This window comes from Oncorhynchus mykiss, chromosome 19, assembly GCF_013265735.2.
Source record: "Oncorhynchus mykiss isolate Arlee chromosome 19, USDA_OmykA_1.1, whole genome shotgun sequence".
In the NCBI taxonomy this organism is placed as follows: domain Eukaryota; kingdom Metazoa; phylum Chordata; class Actinopteri; order Salmoniformes; family Salmonidae; genus Oncorhynchus; species Oncorhynchus mykiss.
This window is the reverse complement of record NC_048583.1, coordinates 42,609,238-42,629,445: the sequence shown is the minus strand read 5'-3', so window position 1 is coordinate 42,629,445 and position 20,208 is coordinate 42,609,238. Positions and strand designations below refer to the sequence as shown.

The following is a 20,208-nucleotide window of genomic DNA, read 5'->3' as shown; positions in this document are numbered from 1 at the left end:
TAATATAAATACAAAATGTATCACGTTGTGATAGCTTATACCACTGAACAAAAATATAAACTCAACATGTAACATGTTGGTCCTATGTTTCATGAGCTGAAATAAAATATTCCAGAAATGTTCCATACGCACAAAAATATTATTTCTCAAAAATGTTGTGCACAAATTTGTTTACATCCCTGATTAAACAGCATGAACATTACATAGGTGCCCCTTGTGTTGGGGACAATAAAAGTCCACACTAAAATGTGCTGTTTTGTCACACAACACAATGCCACCGATGTCTCAAATTTTGAAGGAGCATGCAATTGGCATGCTGATTGCAGGAATGTCCACCAAAGTTGCTGCCAGAGAATTTAATGTTAATTTCTCTACCATAAGCCGCCTCCAACGTAGTAGAATTTGGCAGTACGTCCAACCGGCCTCACAACCACAGACCACGTGTATGGCATTGTGTGGGCGAGCGGTTTGCTGATGTCAACGTTGTGAACAGAGTGCCCTATGGTGGCGGTGGGGTTAAGGTATGGGCAGGCAGGCATAAGCTACGGCCAACGAACACGATTTTATCAATGGCAATTTGAATTCACAGAAATAGCGTGACGAGATCCTGAGGCCCATTGTGAGGCCCAATTTTTTTTTAAGGTATCTGTGACCATCTGTATTCCCACTGATGTGAAATCCATAGATTAGGACCTAAATCATTTATTTCAATTGACTGATTTCCTCATCTGAGCTGTAACTCAGTAAAATATTTGAAATTGTTGCATGTTGCGTTTTATATTTTTGTTCAGTATGTCAAATGATACATATAATGTATAGTGAGTATACAAATCAGAACCATATTTGAAAGTAACAATAACAGACCAACTACAATGTAAACAGTCAATATATACTGTAGGTTATGTGCATATGACGCCTGCGCCAAAAAAAAGAAAGCGGTTCAACCGGTCTGCCATCGAAGGCATAATACAAAGACAAAATCATATTCAAAAAAACATCCGTGTACATAACCAGTACACATATGTATAAACAAAAAATACAGCTCTGACTGTGCCTAGGGGCCTGAGAGCCTTGGGGCCTTGGAACGGTGGAGTATTGCTCACCAAGCTGCATTTAGCCATTTATTCAATTAAATTTATTTATAGTGATAGTGGCTGGGACTATGGGGCCCTTAATAACAACAACAATAACAAAACAAAAAATCTAAACAATTGCATTTAACTGCCAGCACAAAGTCCAATCACATTGGGTCACCTTTGTGTTTAAAGGCTCTCTGGCTCCAGGCAGGAGTGCTTAGCTGGTTCTCCTCTAAGCCAAGAACCCAGAGGTATTGAAGTGCTGCTAGCTGACCGGAGTGGAGCTTCACTGTAAACTGTAACTGTGACACTGCTGCTCTGAGTCCTGTGACATCACTTCCCCTCCAGGTGCTCCAGCAAGGGGTTGACTTCGCTTTCAGGGGTCTTGACGCTGTCTGTTCTTACGATGCACGTTGGGCGGTGGTGATTCAACATGATGATCAGCTGCTGCCGCTCATGCTTCAGCTCCTCGATCTGGGCTTTGAGGTCAGAGTTCATCACCTCTAGTCTCTCTGATTCCTGAGACATAGTGTGCATGAGGAAGGAAGGAAGGATAAGATCATTACCTATTCTTAGAAGAATGGAGATCTATACATTTCATTAAAGAAAAACCTCCCTCTCACCCTTTGTAGATAGTCTGTCCTCTCCTTCTTTTTGTTTCTACAGCGTGCTGCTGCAACTTTGTTTTTCTCTCTCCTTCGTTTCCTCCTGTCCTCTTCCTCATCTCTCTACATTGAGGGGAAATGCAAACATGCTTTAAAATAGAACTTAAGGTGGAAAATGGACCCAGCAATTATGTTTCAAGTGTGGGAAACCATCGAAAAGTAGATTGTTTGTTTTAATGATAATTCTGTCCACTAGGTGATGCCCCTGGTCAACATTAAGTAGATACTGAAGTCCCTCTGTGCTCTGGGAAATAACATTGCCTATGTTTTCTACAAATTTCTGTGATGGTAAGAAAAGTCAAAACATCAAAAGAGTGAGCCGTAAACAGTAAAATTACCTGAAAGATGTCTGAATTTGAACTTCTCACAACATTTTCAAGAACTAAAACAACTTTCATTCTCACTTCTGTTTTGATGTTTAGGGGCCTCTTCCCTAGCTTGCCCAAGAAGTGCAGTGGAGAGAGCATGGACCCCAGTTCCCGGAGGTCGGCGTATTTGAGCTGGTCAGTCAGCGTGGTGGAGGGGATCCCTGCCAGGGGACCCAGGCTGGGCAGGGAGCCCGCTGTCACCAGGGGATCTGGGATTGGTCCCGGCATCATGTTAGATCCGGCTGTGACCACAGCTTATAGGGAAAGGGACAAATGGATAGGAAAATACGTTGAGAAGAAAATAAACACCACATGTTTTGAGATGTACGATTCATCACCTCTGAATATTTAATTCTGCTGCTCTACTGATCGCTACATTCATGAAACTACCATCCTACAAGTTGTTTGCGTGACTTGAAAATGAGGGGCGTTGTACAAAATAAAATTATCAGCGATTGGATCGTCTCTAACAAATCTAACCAGAGTATCAAAGTTGATAATCATCATGAAGACCAGCTCTGGCCCAATCCATTGGTTTCTGGGACCAATCATAATGGTCAGAATGTGTTCACATTCTAGGAATTGTCAAAGAGGGAGGCAAATGCAGATTCAGCATGGAGAATAAACTTCCGTTGGCTTCAGGCAATAGCTATACCAGAGTTAAAGATCTGAATCCATTTTACCCCAAGCATTCACATCTCAAACCTGCTTGTGGTTTTGGTATAGAAGACAGATCATTAATTGCTCTACTTTCATTTAAGTCTGCTAAAGGGCTTGAAGGAGGCATTTCCCAGGGTGCACCTGGTCTCCCTGGCAGCTCTCTCTAATGAATTGTTGGCCTGTTACAGAGCAGGAGGCCGAGGCTGTCTCCCATTAGGACATTTTATTATTTCATCTCTTTTTTTCTGGAATGTATGTATACTCCCATTTACATAGGTCTTGGCACAGATCTATGTTTTTCTTTTTCATTCCCGAGGAGGCCAAGAGAGAAGCACATAGCCCAGCACAAAAGTAGACTCAGACACATTCCCCTTTATCCCAAGGAGAGCTGCAGCCAGCCCTTGCCAAGAAACACCCGTTGCCCATGTTTCCTCCATATGAGTTATTTTCTCCATATCAGGGAAGTGGAATGTGGCTACGGGTGCTCAGGACAATGTAGCCAACCCTGGTCCCCTGATAAAGGTTCTTCGCCAAACCCTTCTTCTATTTTGTCTGACTAAACGGACACTATACAATATCTACATCAACACTACATTGAGTCTTCCCTGTAAATCTTTTGTTTATAACTGTAGTAATATACGTTATGCAAAGACATCTGCCTTTATTCCCAGGTGAGTAGCAAGTAATTAATTTGGTAGGATGACAGATACGGTATATTACACTGTAGCTCACCTAACAGAGTCTCAAAAGTCTGTTTAAACAGAAGCATTGTACATTTGTACATCTATAACTGTTTGAGAACTCCTTTCTTGATTCTACTCATTTTTGCCTCACTCATTTATAAGCTTACATCAGCCAAATATTCAATGCAGAGGTTGGCATGAAAATCAGCGAGCGCTAAAATCAAAGAGAAGGTGCCTGGAGAGAGGTAGCCAGGGACAACAGCTTGCTACATCAACTCTCCCAAGAATATCCGAGCCAAAGAACGCTACAGACAAGACGGCTGTCTAATTTCATTTGCCCACACTCATTCACATTTCCCACCACATTATAGATGGAATTGGATTCAGAGGCACGTGTGAAAATAAGTACTCACTCACAACCCCACCAGGTCACCACTGGGATACAATATTAATAAAGAATCATAATAGTTTACCCATTTGCGCTGAATACACAGTATTCTCCAAAATCTCAAAAAATAAATGACTTATGAGCCCAGCAGGATAGCCAGAGTGAATGATGAGGAAAAATAAACAGAACAGAAACAGTGTTCCCTTTGTTTGAAAGCTAGCAAGAGTGTAATACAGATACCAACTACACACCAGGATATATTGATACAGGATCACCTACACTGATCTCTGACCTTACCCCCAGTAAATGTAAATACTGAAGGTTTCCTTCAATGACTATACAGTCAGGACCTATCCTGTCTAGTTGTACAATGTTGAGTTCCAACAAATGGGACCCAAGCAAAGTAGGCCAATAATCTTATTCTGGGCACGGTACCAAGACAAGTGATTTGAGGTTTTTGCATGTTTCCATGCAAGTGTGTAGCCTGTTTCACTCCACAATACTCCACCCCTATCTACTGTACCTGACCCCTTCCTCAACCACCTCCTAACTGCCCCAATGTGCAGCATTAAATCTACCAACAGCTGCCATTTGGCCTCCTTCTGCAGCTAATTATGTTCAACAAAGTCACTCCTAAATCATTACTACTGCACAGATACAACCCAATTTGGCTTTATAGATGAAAATCTGGTCCTCTCAGTTTACATAACATAATAAATATTGGTATGTCTCAGCAAAACCGCTGCTTTACCTTATGTGCAAAACGTGATTCCATGTTTGCTGTGTAGTGCACATTTTGATTGTACTGGACTGAAACCCTTTTTAAAATCTATAAACACAAGCAACTATCCATAATTTTGCCTCTGCGTAAAATGAGTTACAGTTCGAAAGTTCCTCAAAAACAAAAGTACTAGGCACAAAAGTATGAAAGTAGCATGTGGAACTCCTCTGGTATTATAAGACAACAGTGTTGTTATGACTTTAGTTTTGAAGCTACATGATGACAAAGACCTTTGTGGTGACTTTAGTATGGTAACCTCCCCATAAAGATAAATAATCCACTCACATTTAAGGTGAGTGTATTGCTTGAAGGTTTTATTTAACTTAGCCCTGCATGTTGGAGCTTGGAGACTTAGATTTTCACTGTACCCTGCAATCATATCTGCAACCCCTGTACATGTGACTATTAAACACTCTGAATCTGAAAAAACAAAGATATAAGAATGTGCTTTATGTAAAAAAATGTCAAATGAACAATATGCAAATATCTTCAGAGCACAGTATACATTGCCTTCAGAAAGTACTCACACCCCTTGACTTTTTCTACATTTTGTTGTGTTGAAGGCTGAATTTAATACATATTACATTGAGATGTTGTGTCACTGATCTATGCACAATACCTCATAATGTCAACGTGTAATTATGTTTTCAGAAATGTTTACAAATTAATAAAAAATTAAAAGCAGAAATGTCCTGAGTCAATAAGCATTCAACCCTTTTGTTATGGCAAGCCTAAAGAATTTGCAATAATAGCGTTTAACATGATTTCTAAATGACTACCTCATCTCTGTATCCCACACATACAATTATCTGTAAGGTCCCTCAGTTGAGCAGTGAACTTCAAGCACAAATTCGACCACTAAGACTAATTATGTTTTCCACTGGTTCGCAAAGAAGGGCACCTATTGGTAAATGGGGGAAAAAGCAGACATTGAATATACACTACAGTTCAAAAGTTTGTGGTCACTTAGACGTTTCCTTGATTTACATGAAAACATACATGAAATTAGTTGCAAAATGAGTAGGAAATAGAGTCAAGACATTGACAAGGTTATAAATAATGATTTTAATTGAAATAATAATTGTGTCCTTCAAACTTTGCTTTCGTCAAAGAATCCAGCCTTACAGACCTTTGGCATTCTAGTTGTCAATTTGTTGAGGTAATCTGAAGAGATTTCACCCCATGCTTCCTGAAGCCTCTCCCACAAGTTGGATTGGCTTGATGGGGACTTCTTACGTACCACACGGTCAAGCTGCTCCCACAACAGCTCAATAGGGTTGAGATCCGGTGACTGTGCTGGCCACTCCATTATAGACAGAATACCAGCTGACTGCTTCTTCCCTAAATAGTTATTGCATAGTTTGGAGCAGTGCTTTGGGTCATTGTCCTGTTGTAGAAGGAAATTGGCTCCAATTACACGCTGCCCACAGGGTATGGCATGGCGTTGCAAAAAATGGAGTGACAGCCTTCCTTCTTCAAGGTCCCTTTTACCCTGTACAAATCTCCCACTTTACCACCACCAAAGCATCCCCCAGACCATCACATTGCCTCCACCATGCTTGACAGATGGCGTCAAGCACTCCTCCAACATTTTTCATTTTTTCTGCGTCTCACAAATGTTCTTCTTTGTGATCCGAACACCTCACCCAACTTAGTTTTGTCTGTCCATAACAATCTTCCTCTGTCCAGTGTCTGTTCATTTGCCCATCTTAATATTTTCTTTTTATTGGCTAGTCTGAGATATGGCTTTTTCTTTGCAACTCTGCCTAGAAGGCCAGCATCCCGGAGTCGCATCTTCACTGTTGATGTTGAGACTGGTGTTTTGCGGGTACTATTTAATGAAGCTGCCAGTTGAGGACTTGTGAGGCATCTGTTTCTCAAACTAGACACTCCAATGTACTTGTCCTCTTGCTCAGTTGTGCACCGGGGCCTCCCACTCCTCTTTCTATTCTGGTTAGTGCCAGTTTGCGCTGTTCTGTGAAGGGAGTAGTATACAGTGTTGTACGAGATCTTCAGTTTCTTGGCAATTTCTCGCATGGAATAGCCTTCATTTCTGAGAACAAGAATAGATTGACGAGTTTCAGAAGAAAGTTATTTGTTTCTGGCCATTTTGAGCCTGTAATCGAACCCACAAATTCTGATGCTCCAGATACTTAACTAGTCTAAAGAAGGCCAGTTTTATTGATTTTTTAATCAGGACAACAGTTTTCATCTGTGCTAACATACTTGCAAAGGGGTTTTCTAATGATCAATTAGCCTTTTAAAATGATAAACTTGGATTAGCTAACACAACATGCCATTGGAACACAGGAGTGACGGTTGCTAATAATGGACCTCTGTACGCCTATGTAGATATTCCATTAAAAAAATCAGCCGTTTCCAGCTACAATAGTAATTTACAACATTAACAATGTCTACACTGTATTTCTGATCAATTTGATGTTATTTTAATGGACTTTTATTTTTTTTTGCTTTCTTTCCAAAACAAGGACATTTGTAAGTGACCCCAAACTTTTGAACGGTAGTGTACCTTTGGGCATGGTGAAGTTATTAATTACACTTTGGATGGTGTATCAATACACTGAGTAACTACAAAGATACAGGCGTCCTTCCTAATTGAGTTGCCGGAGAGGAAGCAAACCTCGGATTTCACCATGAGGCCAATGGTGATTTTAAAACAGTTACAGAGTTTAATGGCTGTGATAGGAGAAACCTGAGGATGGATCAACAACATTGTAGTTACTCCACAATACTAACCTAAATAAGTGAAAAGAAGGAAGCCTGTACAGAATAAAAATATTCCAAAACATGCATCCTGTTTGCAATAAGACACAAAAAGTAAAGGCAAAGAAATTAACTTTTTGTCCTGAATACGAAACGTAATGTAAATATTGTACAATCCAGGTGTGCAAAGCTCTTAGAGACTTACCCCCAAAATACTGCCAAAGGTGATTCTAGCATGTATTGACTCAGGGGTGTGAATACTTAAGTAAATTAGATATTTCTGAATTTAATTGTCAATTAATGTGCAAACATTTTAAAAAAAAAACATCTATTTAATTTAATTAATTTAGAATGTATGCTGTAGTCAAGGGGCAAGAATACATTCTGAAGGCACTGTATCCTCCTGACTGATAATTCTTTTAAAAAAAAACCTAAATATACTTCTCTGCATCTCTGCTAAAATCTGGGTAAAAGTACATTCAGTAACCTAAAAGTCACTGAATTGTTGCTTAATGAAACTGTTTATTAGAAGCCATTTTTTTGGACTAGGCTACGTGATAAATCGAAGTAAGAAAAATATTTAGTGTAACATAGGCAGACCTACAGTGTGAAATCAAATGTAAGTAACATTGTAATACTACATTGATACATTGTCAAAATTCCATCACGTTATTGTAACACTCTTGAAAGCCCGTAGTTACAAAGAAACAAGAAAAGCAAACCTCGGTTAATAATGATACACTTCTGAGTCACCATGACTCATTTTTAAAGCGGAAGTTATTCTTCAGTAAGGCATGCATGTTACGTAACTGACTTTTGCAGTGATGAAACGAAGACACTCGAGCAAATACACCTAAGACAAGTGCTAGATCAATGTTATACTACATGTTATGAAGGATGTTCTTAATAAGTCATATTCGTTCAGGACCAATAAAGTTGTAGGGAACGACTTGTTTATTGGGTTGAATAAACGTGTAGGACTGCAACCTTGCAAGCGTGCATCCCAAACAAAAGAAAAGCATTGAGTGTAAAAGTTGTGTCTCAGGAATAACGTTTATAATATACATACATTTTTACAGTGCAGTGCTGCCCAGACCAAAGAGAACGAAAGAACGGGATTGCACAAATGCAAGGATTGTGCACAATGATCCACTGAAAAGTTAATGGGCTGCTCTGCTCACACTGGCAACTCATCCAGCGTGGAGCCCCAGTGTAATCAATGTTTCTCGACTACGAAGCTGTCTATTACCTGACTTTGATTCCGAGTGCAACAGTTGTCCTTTCTTCTGGTCAGCTGAAGGTCGACAGTAGATTTTAAAAAGTGGAAATCGTTGCATCGGCCCGTTTAAATAGTTAGCTCTATCTGGGAGGATTTGGGAATGCGGAAATTATCAGTTATGCCAACTAGACGTTAAAGTGGGGGGAAGAAGTGGGGAAATCCTATCCGCTCCTCCCCTAGAAACCAGAAAACAAACCACCCGACTAACCAAGTGCAGAGCAGAGCAGGATAGACCATGTTGTCAGCCCACACACCTCAATTGGGATTAATACCTGACAATATTGCCTTTTATAAACACCAGTCTTGTTTAATTCACTCACACTCTCACTTTCTATTCCACACACAGAAAAAGGACACACAGAGAGGAGAGAGAGACTTTTATCTACTTTTCTACAATAATTAACAAGAGGACCTACTAACAAGAGGAACATCCAAATCAAATTCAATGCGAGTTGTTTCCATAGTGAAAAAAATATAAACGCAACTTGCAACAATTTCAACGATTTTACTGAGTTACAGTTCATAGAAGGAAATCAGTCAATTGAAATAAATTATTTAGGCCCTAATCTATGGATTTCAGATGACTGGGCAGGGGCTCAGCCATGGGTGGGCCTGGGAGGGCAACCAATCAGAATGAGTTTTTCCCCACAAAAGGGCTTTCATTACAGACAGAAGTACTCCTCAGTATTGGTCTCGTACAATCCAGCAGGTGAAGAAGTGGCTGTCCTGGGCTAGCGTGGTTACATGTGGTCTGCGGTTGTGAGGCTGGTTGGACGTACTGCCAAAATCTCTCAAACGATGTTGGAGGCGGCTTATGGTAGAGAAATGAACGTTCAATTATCTGGCAACAGCTCTTGTGGACATTCCTGCATGCTCCCTCAAAACGTGAGACATCGGTGGCATTGTGTTGTTTGACAAAACTGCTAATTTATGAGTGGCATTTTATTGTGCCCAGCACAAGGTGCCTCTGTGTCATGATCCTGCTGTTTAATCAGCTTCTTGATATGCCACACCTGTCAGGTGGATGGAATATCTTGGCAAATGAGAAATGCTTACTAACAGGGATGTAAACTAATTTGTGCACAACATTTTAGAAAAATAAGCATTTTGTGCGTATGGAAAATGTCTGGGATATTTTATTTCAGCTCATGAAACAGGGGACCAACACTTTACATGTTGCATTTATATTTTTGTTCAATAGATTTTCTGGTGACCATATAATTTGTCTTATCTGAAAAAATATATACATTAATTGTTAAACTCAATGGAGTGACACTAGCTGGTATGAGTGATTTAATATTTAGTATTCAATAAAGCACCCAACATCACTTTGAATTAATATTTAATTTGAAAATGTATCAATCAGCAATCGATGCTCATTTTACTTTAACTTGACAAACAAGTCAAAATTGAAGGTAAAAAAATAAATTATCATAATTTACATCTTGATAAATATAGCACTGGATGTTTTCATTGAAAACTCTAAACATTGTAACAATGAGGTCAAATCACAGTTGATGACGTTGAGGTATGTACCTACCGAACATGGATGTATACTTGAACTATAACACAACATTCATAGCTATTGATATACTATTCCCATTGAAGCACAAAACCGTACAGTCAATTCCACAATACAGCATAGATCTAGTACCAGATCAAACATATATGAAATATGACAATTATTTGGAATTCCTCTGCATGCGTTTAAAACCAGAACATACTTACTCCCTATCAGTAAAGTGTATAGCCATGCTCTTAGCTATATCAATTGTATCTGGAAGAAGTTTATACTTGCTTAGTCAAAAACATTTAATGAGTGTAATAATAAAACTGAAGTGCTGAAACCACAGAAAGTCTCTGATAGCCTATCACAGTCAGGAAAACCAACTAAAGTGATAAACCAATCAACTCCCTATGCTTACATTATAAGGCCAACAGGGTTGGAGAGTTGAGGATATCAACAGATTCAGCCTTGCCCCCTCCACTTTTGCGACCATCAAACCCCACTCCAAAGGAGTCAAGATCAGGACAGGAGAATGTGAAAACGGACAGGTAGCTGCTACATGTGGGGGTGGAGGTCACAACAGGAGTGCTCAAGGGCTCTAGGTCATTAGACACAGATTTGTACAGGGTTTCCCAGTCCGTAACCCCAAGAGAGCCACTCAGGTCAATATCTGGGACAGAGTGGGCAGTCTCTGTGGGGACTTCCTCCTCCATGCTGGGCAGCAGATTGTCCAGGAGACCCTCCTTCATGTCCAAAGAGGGCTCAAGGTCACAGATGTTCACTTCAATACTGGCACAGAGTAGGATGTTGGAGTTTCCAGAGATGGCTGTGGACGTGTCATTGAGGATGTCCATGTCCTGGAGCGAGGGGGCTTCCTGAGCACTGTCCTCAGGGAGTTTACCCCCCTCCGGGCTGGGGGGGAGGTCTGGAGACCTACTGGGCTCCTGGAAGATGGAATCCAATTCTTCTGTAATTTGGCACACAGGTTTATGAGTAGCGAGGACAAATTCCAGCCTCTCTTTCTCTTTGAGGAGGTTGGCTATCTCTGTCTGCAGAGCTGCTTTGTCTTCCTCCAGCTGATCAGTCTCCTTCGAAAATATCCCCAAAAAATAACACAGGAAATCTAAATCATAACCATAGATTACTGTTTAAAATGATGGTACTGTGATTAACATGATTTCTAAGGTTTAACTTACAGTTTGCAGTGAATCAGTGAGTTCCCTCCGTCTGTTGCGACATTTGGCTGCAGCCATTTTATTTCTCTCTCTCCTCACCCTCTTCTTCTCTTCTTCCTCTGGAGATAACTGTGGGGTTCAGAGAAAAACACTTGCACCTTGAAGAATCAGTCCATTTCATCTCCTAATATCATTACATTCCATTGCCAAATCCCCTTCTGGAGTGTAGCAAAAGCATCTTTCTCTGCAATGCGTCTAAAAATAGACCATTGTTGCAGACTCGCTGTGACCTGAATACAAATGGACTGCCTGAGCTCAGCACACAGTCAAATACACTGCTTTTGGAGAGCATGCATTGCTGCTGCTGCTGCTGCACTGTTAATATTGATTTAGATGTTTACACAAGTTAATGTTTTTTGTTTGATTTGCAATCAGAAAAGTGCTCTAACCTGCTCGGCTTTCCCCTTTCTGCCAGTGTTTTTTCCCCTGCTCTCGCCCGCTTTGGGTGTTGACTGGTGAGAGCTCTTTGCTTCATTGGTTTGTTTGCTACTCAGAGATGGGGAGAGAGACGTTATAATGGTCGGCTGGACCATCCATAGCAAATCCGGGGTTGTGGAAATTGCAGTCACTGTTGGAACAAATGGAGTGGCTGGTGTATCCATGTCTGGGCAGAGCTCCTGCAAAGTGATACAAGTTCATTTACCACTGATGATTTAAAAAAAAATCACAATTAGCTTAATTATTTTACTGCAAAATGTGTCATTAAAACACATTTTATTCTAATAACAGAGACATAAGGCAATTACCACATTCGGATTGGGGATGTCTGTGACTCTATGCTCTATTGTCACCGCGTGCACTATGTATGGGTTCTCTTAAAATATATCTAGCCATCTAAAAATAGTCTCCCCTGGATCGATATTTGACTTTATCACTGTTACTGACGTCAACACTGACGCAGAGATGTTGTGGAGGCTCCTGAATGGATTTCTTTTTCTCAATGAACTGCTGCATCGACATGCTACATGTTTGGTCTGAGGACGTGTAAATCATAATATACACAATTTTCATCCTCTCTCACTGTGGGGTGTTGCATTTTCAATATCTCACTCTTCTGGAATAGGAAGGAGGGTATTTATCATAATAATAGGAATAATATGGTAGAATCATTTACCCACCCAGCATTTTCGACAAATACATCAATATCAATGATTTCCTACTAATATTTCACATACATTAATGTTAATAGAGATTAACACTGATAAATGATGAAAGTCAACCATATTTTAATTAATAATCGTTGACATCGTTGCGTCTGAATATTATACATCATTGCATCACAGGCATCACCACTTGATTGATTCATACCTGTGCATTACTCTCTGATGGCGAAGCTGAGGAGCTGGAGATAGAGTCGTCTTGTGTCTTCTGATAGTACGTCAGGGTGTCCCCAACAGGAGATTCAGTGCTACAGCGAGACATTGAATCGAAGTCAGGGTTGAGAAACATGTCTTAAAAAATCCTTAGCTAAACAGAATGTTCACCCTTCTCGTCAAATTTTTTTTTTCTTCAGCAGCTTCTATTCCAGGTTTATACCTGGTAACTGATAGACTTGTGTGCAAGCCCCTCCTTTTATATTCTGACAGACTTTTATGAATGAACGGAGGCTGTACCATCTCTATGGAGGGGAGCCACTGGACAATGAAACACACATTTAGCATATTTTAGATAAACATTTGCCAAATACTCAATATCATCGCCGAGTTGCTCATTATTGTCATTTACCCCCAGGTAATTATATTGCATTTTTTTCAAATGTATTTATTCAACAAATACCAGAGGAAAGTGTCATGTGTAGCATGCCCATTCATACATTCATACAGACGGACTGTGCTATTTCTTTGGTGCAAATAACAGCACACTTCAATTTCCCTATAATGCAGTTGTCTCTATATGTTTTACAGCTCACCATAGATGACATTTGGCATACACAATAGGCTTCCCACTTATAATTACTTTAAAAAATGCCTATATGTTTTATTATAGAATAATTACAGGCCGCTAAATCTAAAGCATTCTAAGAACTGACAAATCTGGTTGGTAAGTCATATACAGTTGAAGTCGGAAGTTTACATACACCTTAGCCAAATACATTTCAACTCAGTTTTTCACAATTCCTTTTTCACAGTTTTTAAAAATTCCCTGTCTTAGGTCAGTTAGGATCACCACTTTATTTTAAGAATGTGAAATGTCAGAATAATAGTAGAGAGAATGATTTATTTCAGCTTTTATTTCTTTCATCACATTCCCAGTGGGTCAGAAGTGTACATACACTCAATTAGTATTTGGTAGCATTGCCTTTAAATTGTTTAACTTGGGTCAAACGTTTCAGGTAGCCTTCCACAAGCTTCCAACAATAAATTGGGTGAATTTTGGCCCATTCCTCCTGACAGAGCTGGTGTAACTGAGTCAGGGTTGTATGCCTCCTTGCTCGCACAAGCTTTTTCAGTTCTGCCCACAGATTTTCTATATGATTGAGGTCAGGGCTTTGTGATGGCCACTCCAATACCTTGACTTTGTTTTCCTTAAGCCATTTTGCCACAACTTTGGAAGGATGCTTGGGGTCATTGTCCATTAGGAAGACCCATTTGCTACCAAGCTTTAACTTCCTGACTGGTGTCTTGAGATGCTGCTTCAATATATCCACATAATTTTCCTCCCTCATGATGCCATCTATTTTGTGAAGTGCACCAGTCCCTCCTACAGCAAAGCACCCCCACAACATGATGCTGCCACCCCCGTGCTTCATGGTTGGGATGGTGTTCTTTGGCTTGCAAGTCTCCCCCTTTTATCTCCAAACGTAACAACGGTCATTATGGCCAAACAGTTCTATTTTTGTTTCATCAGACCAGAGGACATACCGTACCAAAAGGTACGACCTTTGTCCCCATGTGCAGTTGCAAACCGTAGTCTGGCTTTATTATGGCGGTTTTGGAGCAGTGGCTTCTTCCTTGCTGAGCGGCCATTCAGGTTATGTCGATATAGGACTCATTTTACTGTGGATATAGATACTTTTGTACCTGCTTCCTCCAGCATCTTCACAAGGTCCTTTGATGTTGTTCTGGGATTGATTTGCACTTTTCACACCGAAGTACATTCATTTCTATGAGACAGAATGCGTCTCCTTCCTGAGCGGTATGACGGCTGCGTGGTCCCATGGTGTTTATACTTGCATACTATTGTTTGTACAGATGAACGTGGTACCTTTAGGCGTTTGGAAATTACTCCCAAGGATGAACCAGACTTGTGGAAGTCTACAATGTTTTTTTCTGAGGTCTTGGCTGATTTCTTTTGATTTTCCCATTCCCATTTTCTGGAATTTTCCAAGCTGTTTAAAGGCACAGTCAACTTAATGTATGTACATTTCTGACCCACCGGATTTGGAATACAGTTAATTATAAGTGAAATAATCTGTCTGTAAACATTTGTTGGAAAACTGACTTGTGTCATGCACAAAGTAGATGTCACAACCGACTTGCCAAAACTACAGTTTGTTAACAAGAAATGTGTGGAGTGGTTGAAAAATTAGTTTTAATGACTCCAACCCAGGTGTATGTAAACTTCTGACTTCAACTGTAGCTGATTTCTATATGATTTTAATTACATCATACAGCATGGCAGTATAATATTAGCCTACACCATTAATATAATGACAGTTATAGTCTACACCAGCGTTTTCATGCTTTCTCAATCTCGCACAGGAGGAATTCCATATAAGGATATTGGCAGGATAGAACAGCAACCTCTGGTAAGACAATGGGTGGTGGTCTATGTATATTTGTAAACAGCTGGTGCACTATATCTAAGGAAGTCTCAAGGTTTTGCTCGCCTGAGGTGGAGTATCTCATGATAAGCTGGAGACCACACTATGTGCCGAGAGAGTTTTCATCTATATTCGTCGTGGCTATCTATTTACCACCACAAACCGATGCTGGCACTAAGACCTCACTCAATGAGCTGTATAAGACCATAAGCAAACTGGAAAACGCTCATCCAGATACGGTGCTCCTAGTGATCAGGGACTTTAATGCAGGGAAACTTAAATCCGTTTTACCTCATTTCTACCAGCATGTTAAATATGCAAACACACACAGAGAAGTGTACAAAGCTCTCCGTCGCCCTCCATTTGGCAAATCTGACCATAATTCTATCCTCCTGATTCGTGCTTACAAGCATAATTAAAGCAGGAAGCACCAGTGACTCGTTCAAAAAAAAGTGCTCAGATGAAGCAGATGCTAAGCTACAGGACTGTTTTGCTAGCACAGATTGGAATATGTTCAAGGATTCTTCCGAAGGCATTGAGGAGTAGACCAGTCACTGGTTTCATCAATAAGTGCATCGATGACATCGTCCCCGCAGTGACTGTACAGTCGTAGCCAAAAGTTTTGAGAATGACACAAACATTAATTTTCACAAAGTCTGCTGCCTCAGTTTGTATGATGGCAATTTGCATATACTCCAGAATGTTGAATTAAGAATTCATTGCAAAGTCCCTCTTTGCCATGCAAATGAACTGAATCCCCAAAAAACATTTCCACTGCATTTCAGCCCTGCCACAAAAGGACCAGCTGACATCATGTCAGTGATTCTCTCGTTAACACAGGTGTGAGTGTTGACGAGGACAAAGCTGGAGATCACTCTGTCACGCTGATTGAGTTCGAATGACAGACTGGAAGCTTCAAAAGGAGAGTGGTGCTTGGAATCATTGTTCTTCCTCTGTCTACCATGGTTACCTGCAAGGAAACACGTGCCGTCATCATTGCTTTGCACAAAAAGGGCTTCACAGGCAAGGATATTGCTGCCAGTAAGATTGCACCTAAATCAACCATTTATTGGATCATGAAGAACTTCAAGGAGAGAGGTTCAATTGTTGTGAAGAAGGCTTCAGGGCACCCAAGAAAGTCCAGCAAGCACCAGGACCGTCTCCTAGTTGATTCAGCTGTGGGATCGGGGCAGCACCAGTACAGAGCTTGCTCAGGAATGGCAGCAGGCAGGTGTGAGTGCATCTGTATGCACAGTGAGGCCAAGACTTTTGGAGGATGGCCTGGTGTCAAGAAGGGCAGCAAAGAAGCCACTTCTCTCCAGAAAAAACATCAGGGACAGACTGATATTCAGCAAAAGGTACAGGGATTGGACTGCTGAGTCCTGGGGTAAAGTCATTTTCTCTGATGAATCCCATTTCGGATTGTTTGGGGCATCCGTAAAAAAGCTTGTCCGGAGAAGACAAGGTGAGCGCTACCATCAGTCCTGTGTCATGCCAACAGTAAAGCATCCTGAGACCATTCATGTGTGTGGTTGCTTCTCAGCCAAGGGAGTGGGCTCACTCACTAAACACCTCACTCTGCATCTAGATCCTGGACTTCCTGATGGGCCGCCCCCAGGTGGTAAGGGTAGGTAACAACACATCTGTCACGCTGAGCATCAACACGGGTGCCCTCAGGGGTGTGTGCTCAGTATCCTCCTGTACTCCCTGTTCACCCCTTGACTGTACGGCCAGGCACAACTCCAACACCATCATTAAGTTTGCCGATGACACAACAGTGGTAGGCCTGATCACCGACAACGACGAGGCAGCCTAATTTAGGAGGTCAGAGTTCTGACCGTGTGGTGCAAGGACAACAATCTCTCCCTCAACGGGATCAAGACAAAGGAGATGATTGTGGACTACAGGAAAAGGAGGACTGAGCCCGACCCCATTCTCACCGACAGGGCTGTAGTGGAGCAGGTTGAGAGCTTCAAGTTCCTTGGCGTCCACATAGCCAACAAACTAACATGGTCCAAAAACACCAAGACAGTCATGAAGAGGGCACGACAAAACCTATTCCCCCTCGGGAGACTGAAAAGATTTGGTAGGGGTCCTGAGATCCTGTAAAGTTTCTACAGCTGCACCATTGAGAGCATCCTGACGGGTTGCATCACTGCCTGGTATGGCAACTGCCTGGCCTCTGACCGCAAGGCATTACAGAGGGTAGTGTGTGCGGCCAAGTACATCACTGGGGCCAAGCTTCCTGCCATCCAGGACCTCTATACCAGGCGGTGTCAGAGGAAGGCCCTAAAATTGTCACAGACTCCAGCCACCCTAGTCATAGACTGTTCTCTACCACATGGCAAGCGGTAACGGAGCGCCAAGTCTAGATCCAAAAGGCTTCTAAACAGCTTCTATATACAAAAATAAGACTCATAAATATCAAAAAGAAGTAACAAAAATAAATAGAAACAAATTGTAGTATATAAATACGAATAAAAAGATTATCGAATTATAACACTTTTACACCATTGCTAACAAAAAACATACAAATAAAACTAAACTGCACAAATCCTATATCACACAAATACATTACACAAGTGCCAGCTAAACCCTGACCTTTCTTGCCTTCCCGTCGCTGTGTGGAGGCTGAGAACAAGGTGTACGGTTTGTGTAAGATGCCAAAGTAACCTGTGGCATCGACAGAACTTTTAGCAGCATCAGCCACAACCAGGTTCAATGTGTGAGCCCCACATGGCACAAATAGAGCTCTTGGATTCATTTCCAGGAGTCTGGCTTGGACACCTTTGTTTTTGCCTCTCATGTTGGCCCCATTATCATAGGACTGTCCTCTGCAGTCCTCAAAAGGAATTTTTAGATCCTCTAATCTTTTGAGAATCAGGGATGCCAAATGTTGGCCCGTGGACTCCTATGCCCCCCAAAACCCCATAAAATGTTCCTTTATGTGGGGCTCCTCCTTCAGTGACACAATTCTAATCACAAGTAACAACTGTCCAGTGTGGCTGACATCTGAGGTGCAAACTAGAATGATAGAGAATCATTTTGCCAGCTTGATGTCACTCACCATTATTGAAATGACCTTGCTGCTCAACAAATCAATGAGTTCATTCTACATTTGGTGGCCCAGGTAGCTGATGGTGTGACTCGAGGTACCTTTTTGGCCACGGTTAAGGTGTGCTTTCATGGCTGGATCAAATTGTGCCATCAGTTCAACCTCTTTGAGGAAATTTCCATTTGATGGAGAGTACAGTGTTTCTGTGTGTCCCCTTAATTCCAGATTTCTAATTGCCAGAGATTGCACAATAGCAGTCAGACGTGTCAACACCTCTCTCCATCTTATCCTCTCAGCTTCCATAAGTGCCATCTTGTGCTTATCAATGGTTTCCTCTTTTTAGATCCTCGTTGCCTGTTCTTTCCATGTTGTCATGCAGTTTTGGTGTTCTGGACTGCTGTCGGGTGAAGTCAGCAAATAACTTGCATGTTTCCAGTCTGTTAGTCCTGAGTTTGCTAAATAAATGTTCTTCTTAGAAAATAGTTTGCAGCAGAAACAGAAGAAGCTGTTGTTTCTTTCAGAATACACCAACCAACTTCTAGGGAGATTTTCACCACTCCAGTAGGGCTTCCTGAAATCCTGGTGGTGGCAACTTCTTCCATCAGTCTCATTCCTTGGGAAAACAAAGTTAGGTGGTACCTCACGTAGTCCTCTGCAAGCTAGTTGTGTCTGAATTCTGTCAGCGGGGTCTGTAGACAGTGGTTCATCCTCAGCAGCAGGATTGGTGGGGATGCTGCTACAGGCATTTCTAATGGAGAGCACATGGGCATTCACAACATTTATATTGGTGGAACATCCCACATATATTTGAAGTCAGAAGTTTACATACAAAGGTTGGAGTCATTAAACTTGTTTTTCAATCACTCCACAAAATTCTTGTTAACATACTATAGTTTTGGCAAGTCAGTTAGGACATCTACTTTGTGCATGACCCAAGTCATTTTTCCAACAATTGTTTACAGACAGATTATTTAACTTATAATTCACTGTATCACAATTCCAGTGGTTCAGAAGTTTACATACACAAAGTTGACTGTGCCTTTAAACAGCTTGGAAAATTCCAGAAAATTATGTCATGGCTTTAGAAGCTTCTGATGGGCTAATTGACATAATTAGAGTCAATTGGAGGTGTACCTGTGAATGTATTTTAAGGCCTACCTTCAAACTCAGTGCCTCTTTGCTTGACATCATGGGAAAATAAAAATAAATCAGCCAAGACCGCAGAAAAAAATGGTAGACCTCCACAAGTCTGGTTCATCCTTGGGAGTAATTTCCAAACACCTGAAGGTACCACGTCCATCTGTACAAACAATAGTACGGAAGTATAAACAACATGGGACCACGCAGCCGTCATACCGCTCAGTAAGGAGTGTAACGGCTTTCTTGTGGTGAACGAGAGGCGGACCAAAATGCAGCGTGGTGGTTATTCATGTTCTTTAATAAAGGAACTCTACATGAATAAACTAACAAAACAATAAATGTGCGAAAACCTAAACAGTCCTATCTGGTGCAAACACAGAGACAGGAACAATCACCCACAAAACCCAACACCAAACAGACTACCTAAATATGGTTCCCAATCAGAGACAATGACTAACACCTGCCTCTGATTGAGAACCATATCAGGCCAAACATAGAACTAGACAAACTAGACATGTAACATAGAATGCCCACTCAGATCACACCCTGACCAACCAAAACATAGAAACATACAAAGCAAATTATGGTCAGGGTGTGACAAGGAGACGCGTTCTGTCTCCTAGAGATGAGCGTACTTTAGTGCGAAAAGTGCAAATCAATCCCAGAACAACATCAAAGGACCTGGAGGAAACAGGTACAAAAGAATCTATATCTACAGTAAAACGAGTCCTATATCGACATAACCTGAAAGGACGCTCAGCAAGGAAGAAGCCACTGCTCCAAAACCGCCATAAAAAAAGTCAGACTACGGTTTGCAACTGCAAATGGGGACAAAGATCGTACTTTTTGGAGAAGTGTCCTCTGGTCTGATGAAACAAAAATAG

The 20,208-nt window shown here is 41.2% G+C and overlaps 2 protein-coding genes across 4 annotated transcripts; both read right to left on the bottom strand.

Moving 5' to 3' along the window:
• Positions 1-1,345: 1,345 nt before the first annotated feature.
• Positions 1,346-8,876, bottom strand: LOC110497917 (jun dimerization protein 2). The gene is made up of 4 exons (XM_021574387.2): positions 8,595-8,876; positions 2,146-2,363; positions 1,700-1,804; positions 1,346-1,595 (listed from the first exon to the last, which is right to left on the bottom strand). Exons 1-4 carry the CDS (start codon positions 8,680-8,682, stop codon positions 1,410-1,412), a joined length of 597 nt encoding a protein of 198 aa, XP_021430062.1. The 5' UTR covers positions 8,683-8,876; the 3' UTR covers positions 1,346-1,409.
• A 1,073-nt stretch (positions 8,877-9,949) lies between these two features.
• LOC110497916 (proto-oncogene c-Fos) lies at positions 9,950-19,365 on the bottom strand. Of its 3 annotated transcripts, XM_036954868.1 has the most exons (5): positions 19,343-19,365; positions 12,675-12,774; positions 11,756-11,983; positions 11,328-11,435; positions 9,950-11,219 (listed from the first exon to the last, which is right to left on the bottom strand). In XM_036954868.1, exons 3-5 carry the CDS (start codon positions 11,966-11,968, stop codon positions 10,551-10,553), a joined length of 990 nt encoding a protein of 329 aa, XP_036810763.1. In that variant the 5' UTR covers positions 11,969-11,983; positions 12,675-12,774; positions 19,343-19,365; the 3' UTR covers positions 9,950-10,550. The 3 variants fall into 3 exon arrangements, with proteins under 3 accessions (XP_036810763.1, XP_021430060.1, XP_021430059.1); XM_021574385.2 differs by lacking the exon at positions 19,343-19,365 and having other exon boundaries at positions 9,950-11,216; positions 12,675-12,882; XM_021574384.2 differs by lacking the exon at positions 19,343-19,365 and having other exon boundaries at positions 12,675-12,872.
• Positions 19,366-20,208: the final 843 nt, after the last annotated feature.

Excerpts from the sequence above, each read along its gene's own strand:
- LOC110497917 (XM_021574387.2), bottom strand. The coding sequence starts at position 8,682 with ATGCAACGATTTCCACTTTTTAAAATCTACTGTCGACCTTCAGCTGAC. Across the intron at positions 2,364-8,594 it reads GCACTCGGAATCAAAGTCAG|CTGTGGTCACAGCCGGATCT; the intron begins GTAATAGACAGC and ends TTTCCCTATAAG. Across the intron at positions 1,805-2,145 it reads CCCTAAACATCAAAACAGAA|AGAGATGAGGAAGAGGACAG; the intron begins GTGAGAATGAAA and ends CCCTCAATGTAG.
- LOC110497916 (XM_021574384.2), bottom strand. The coding sequence starts at position 12,815 with ATGTTTCTCAACCCTGACTTCGATTCAATGTCTCGCTGTAGCACTGAA. Across the intron at positions 11,984-12,674 it reads CATCAGAGAGTAATGCACAG|GAGCTCTGCCCAGACATGGA; the intron begins GTATGAATCAAT and ends ATCACTTTGCAG. Across the intron at positions 11,436-11,755 it reads GAAAGGGGAAAGCCGAGCAG|TTATCTCCAGAGGAAGAAGA; the intron begins GTTAGAGCACTT and ends TGAACCCCACAG.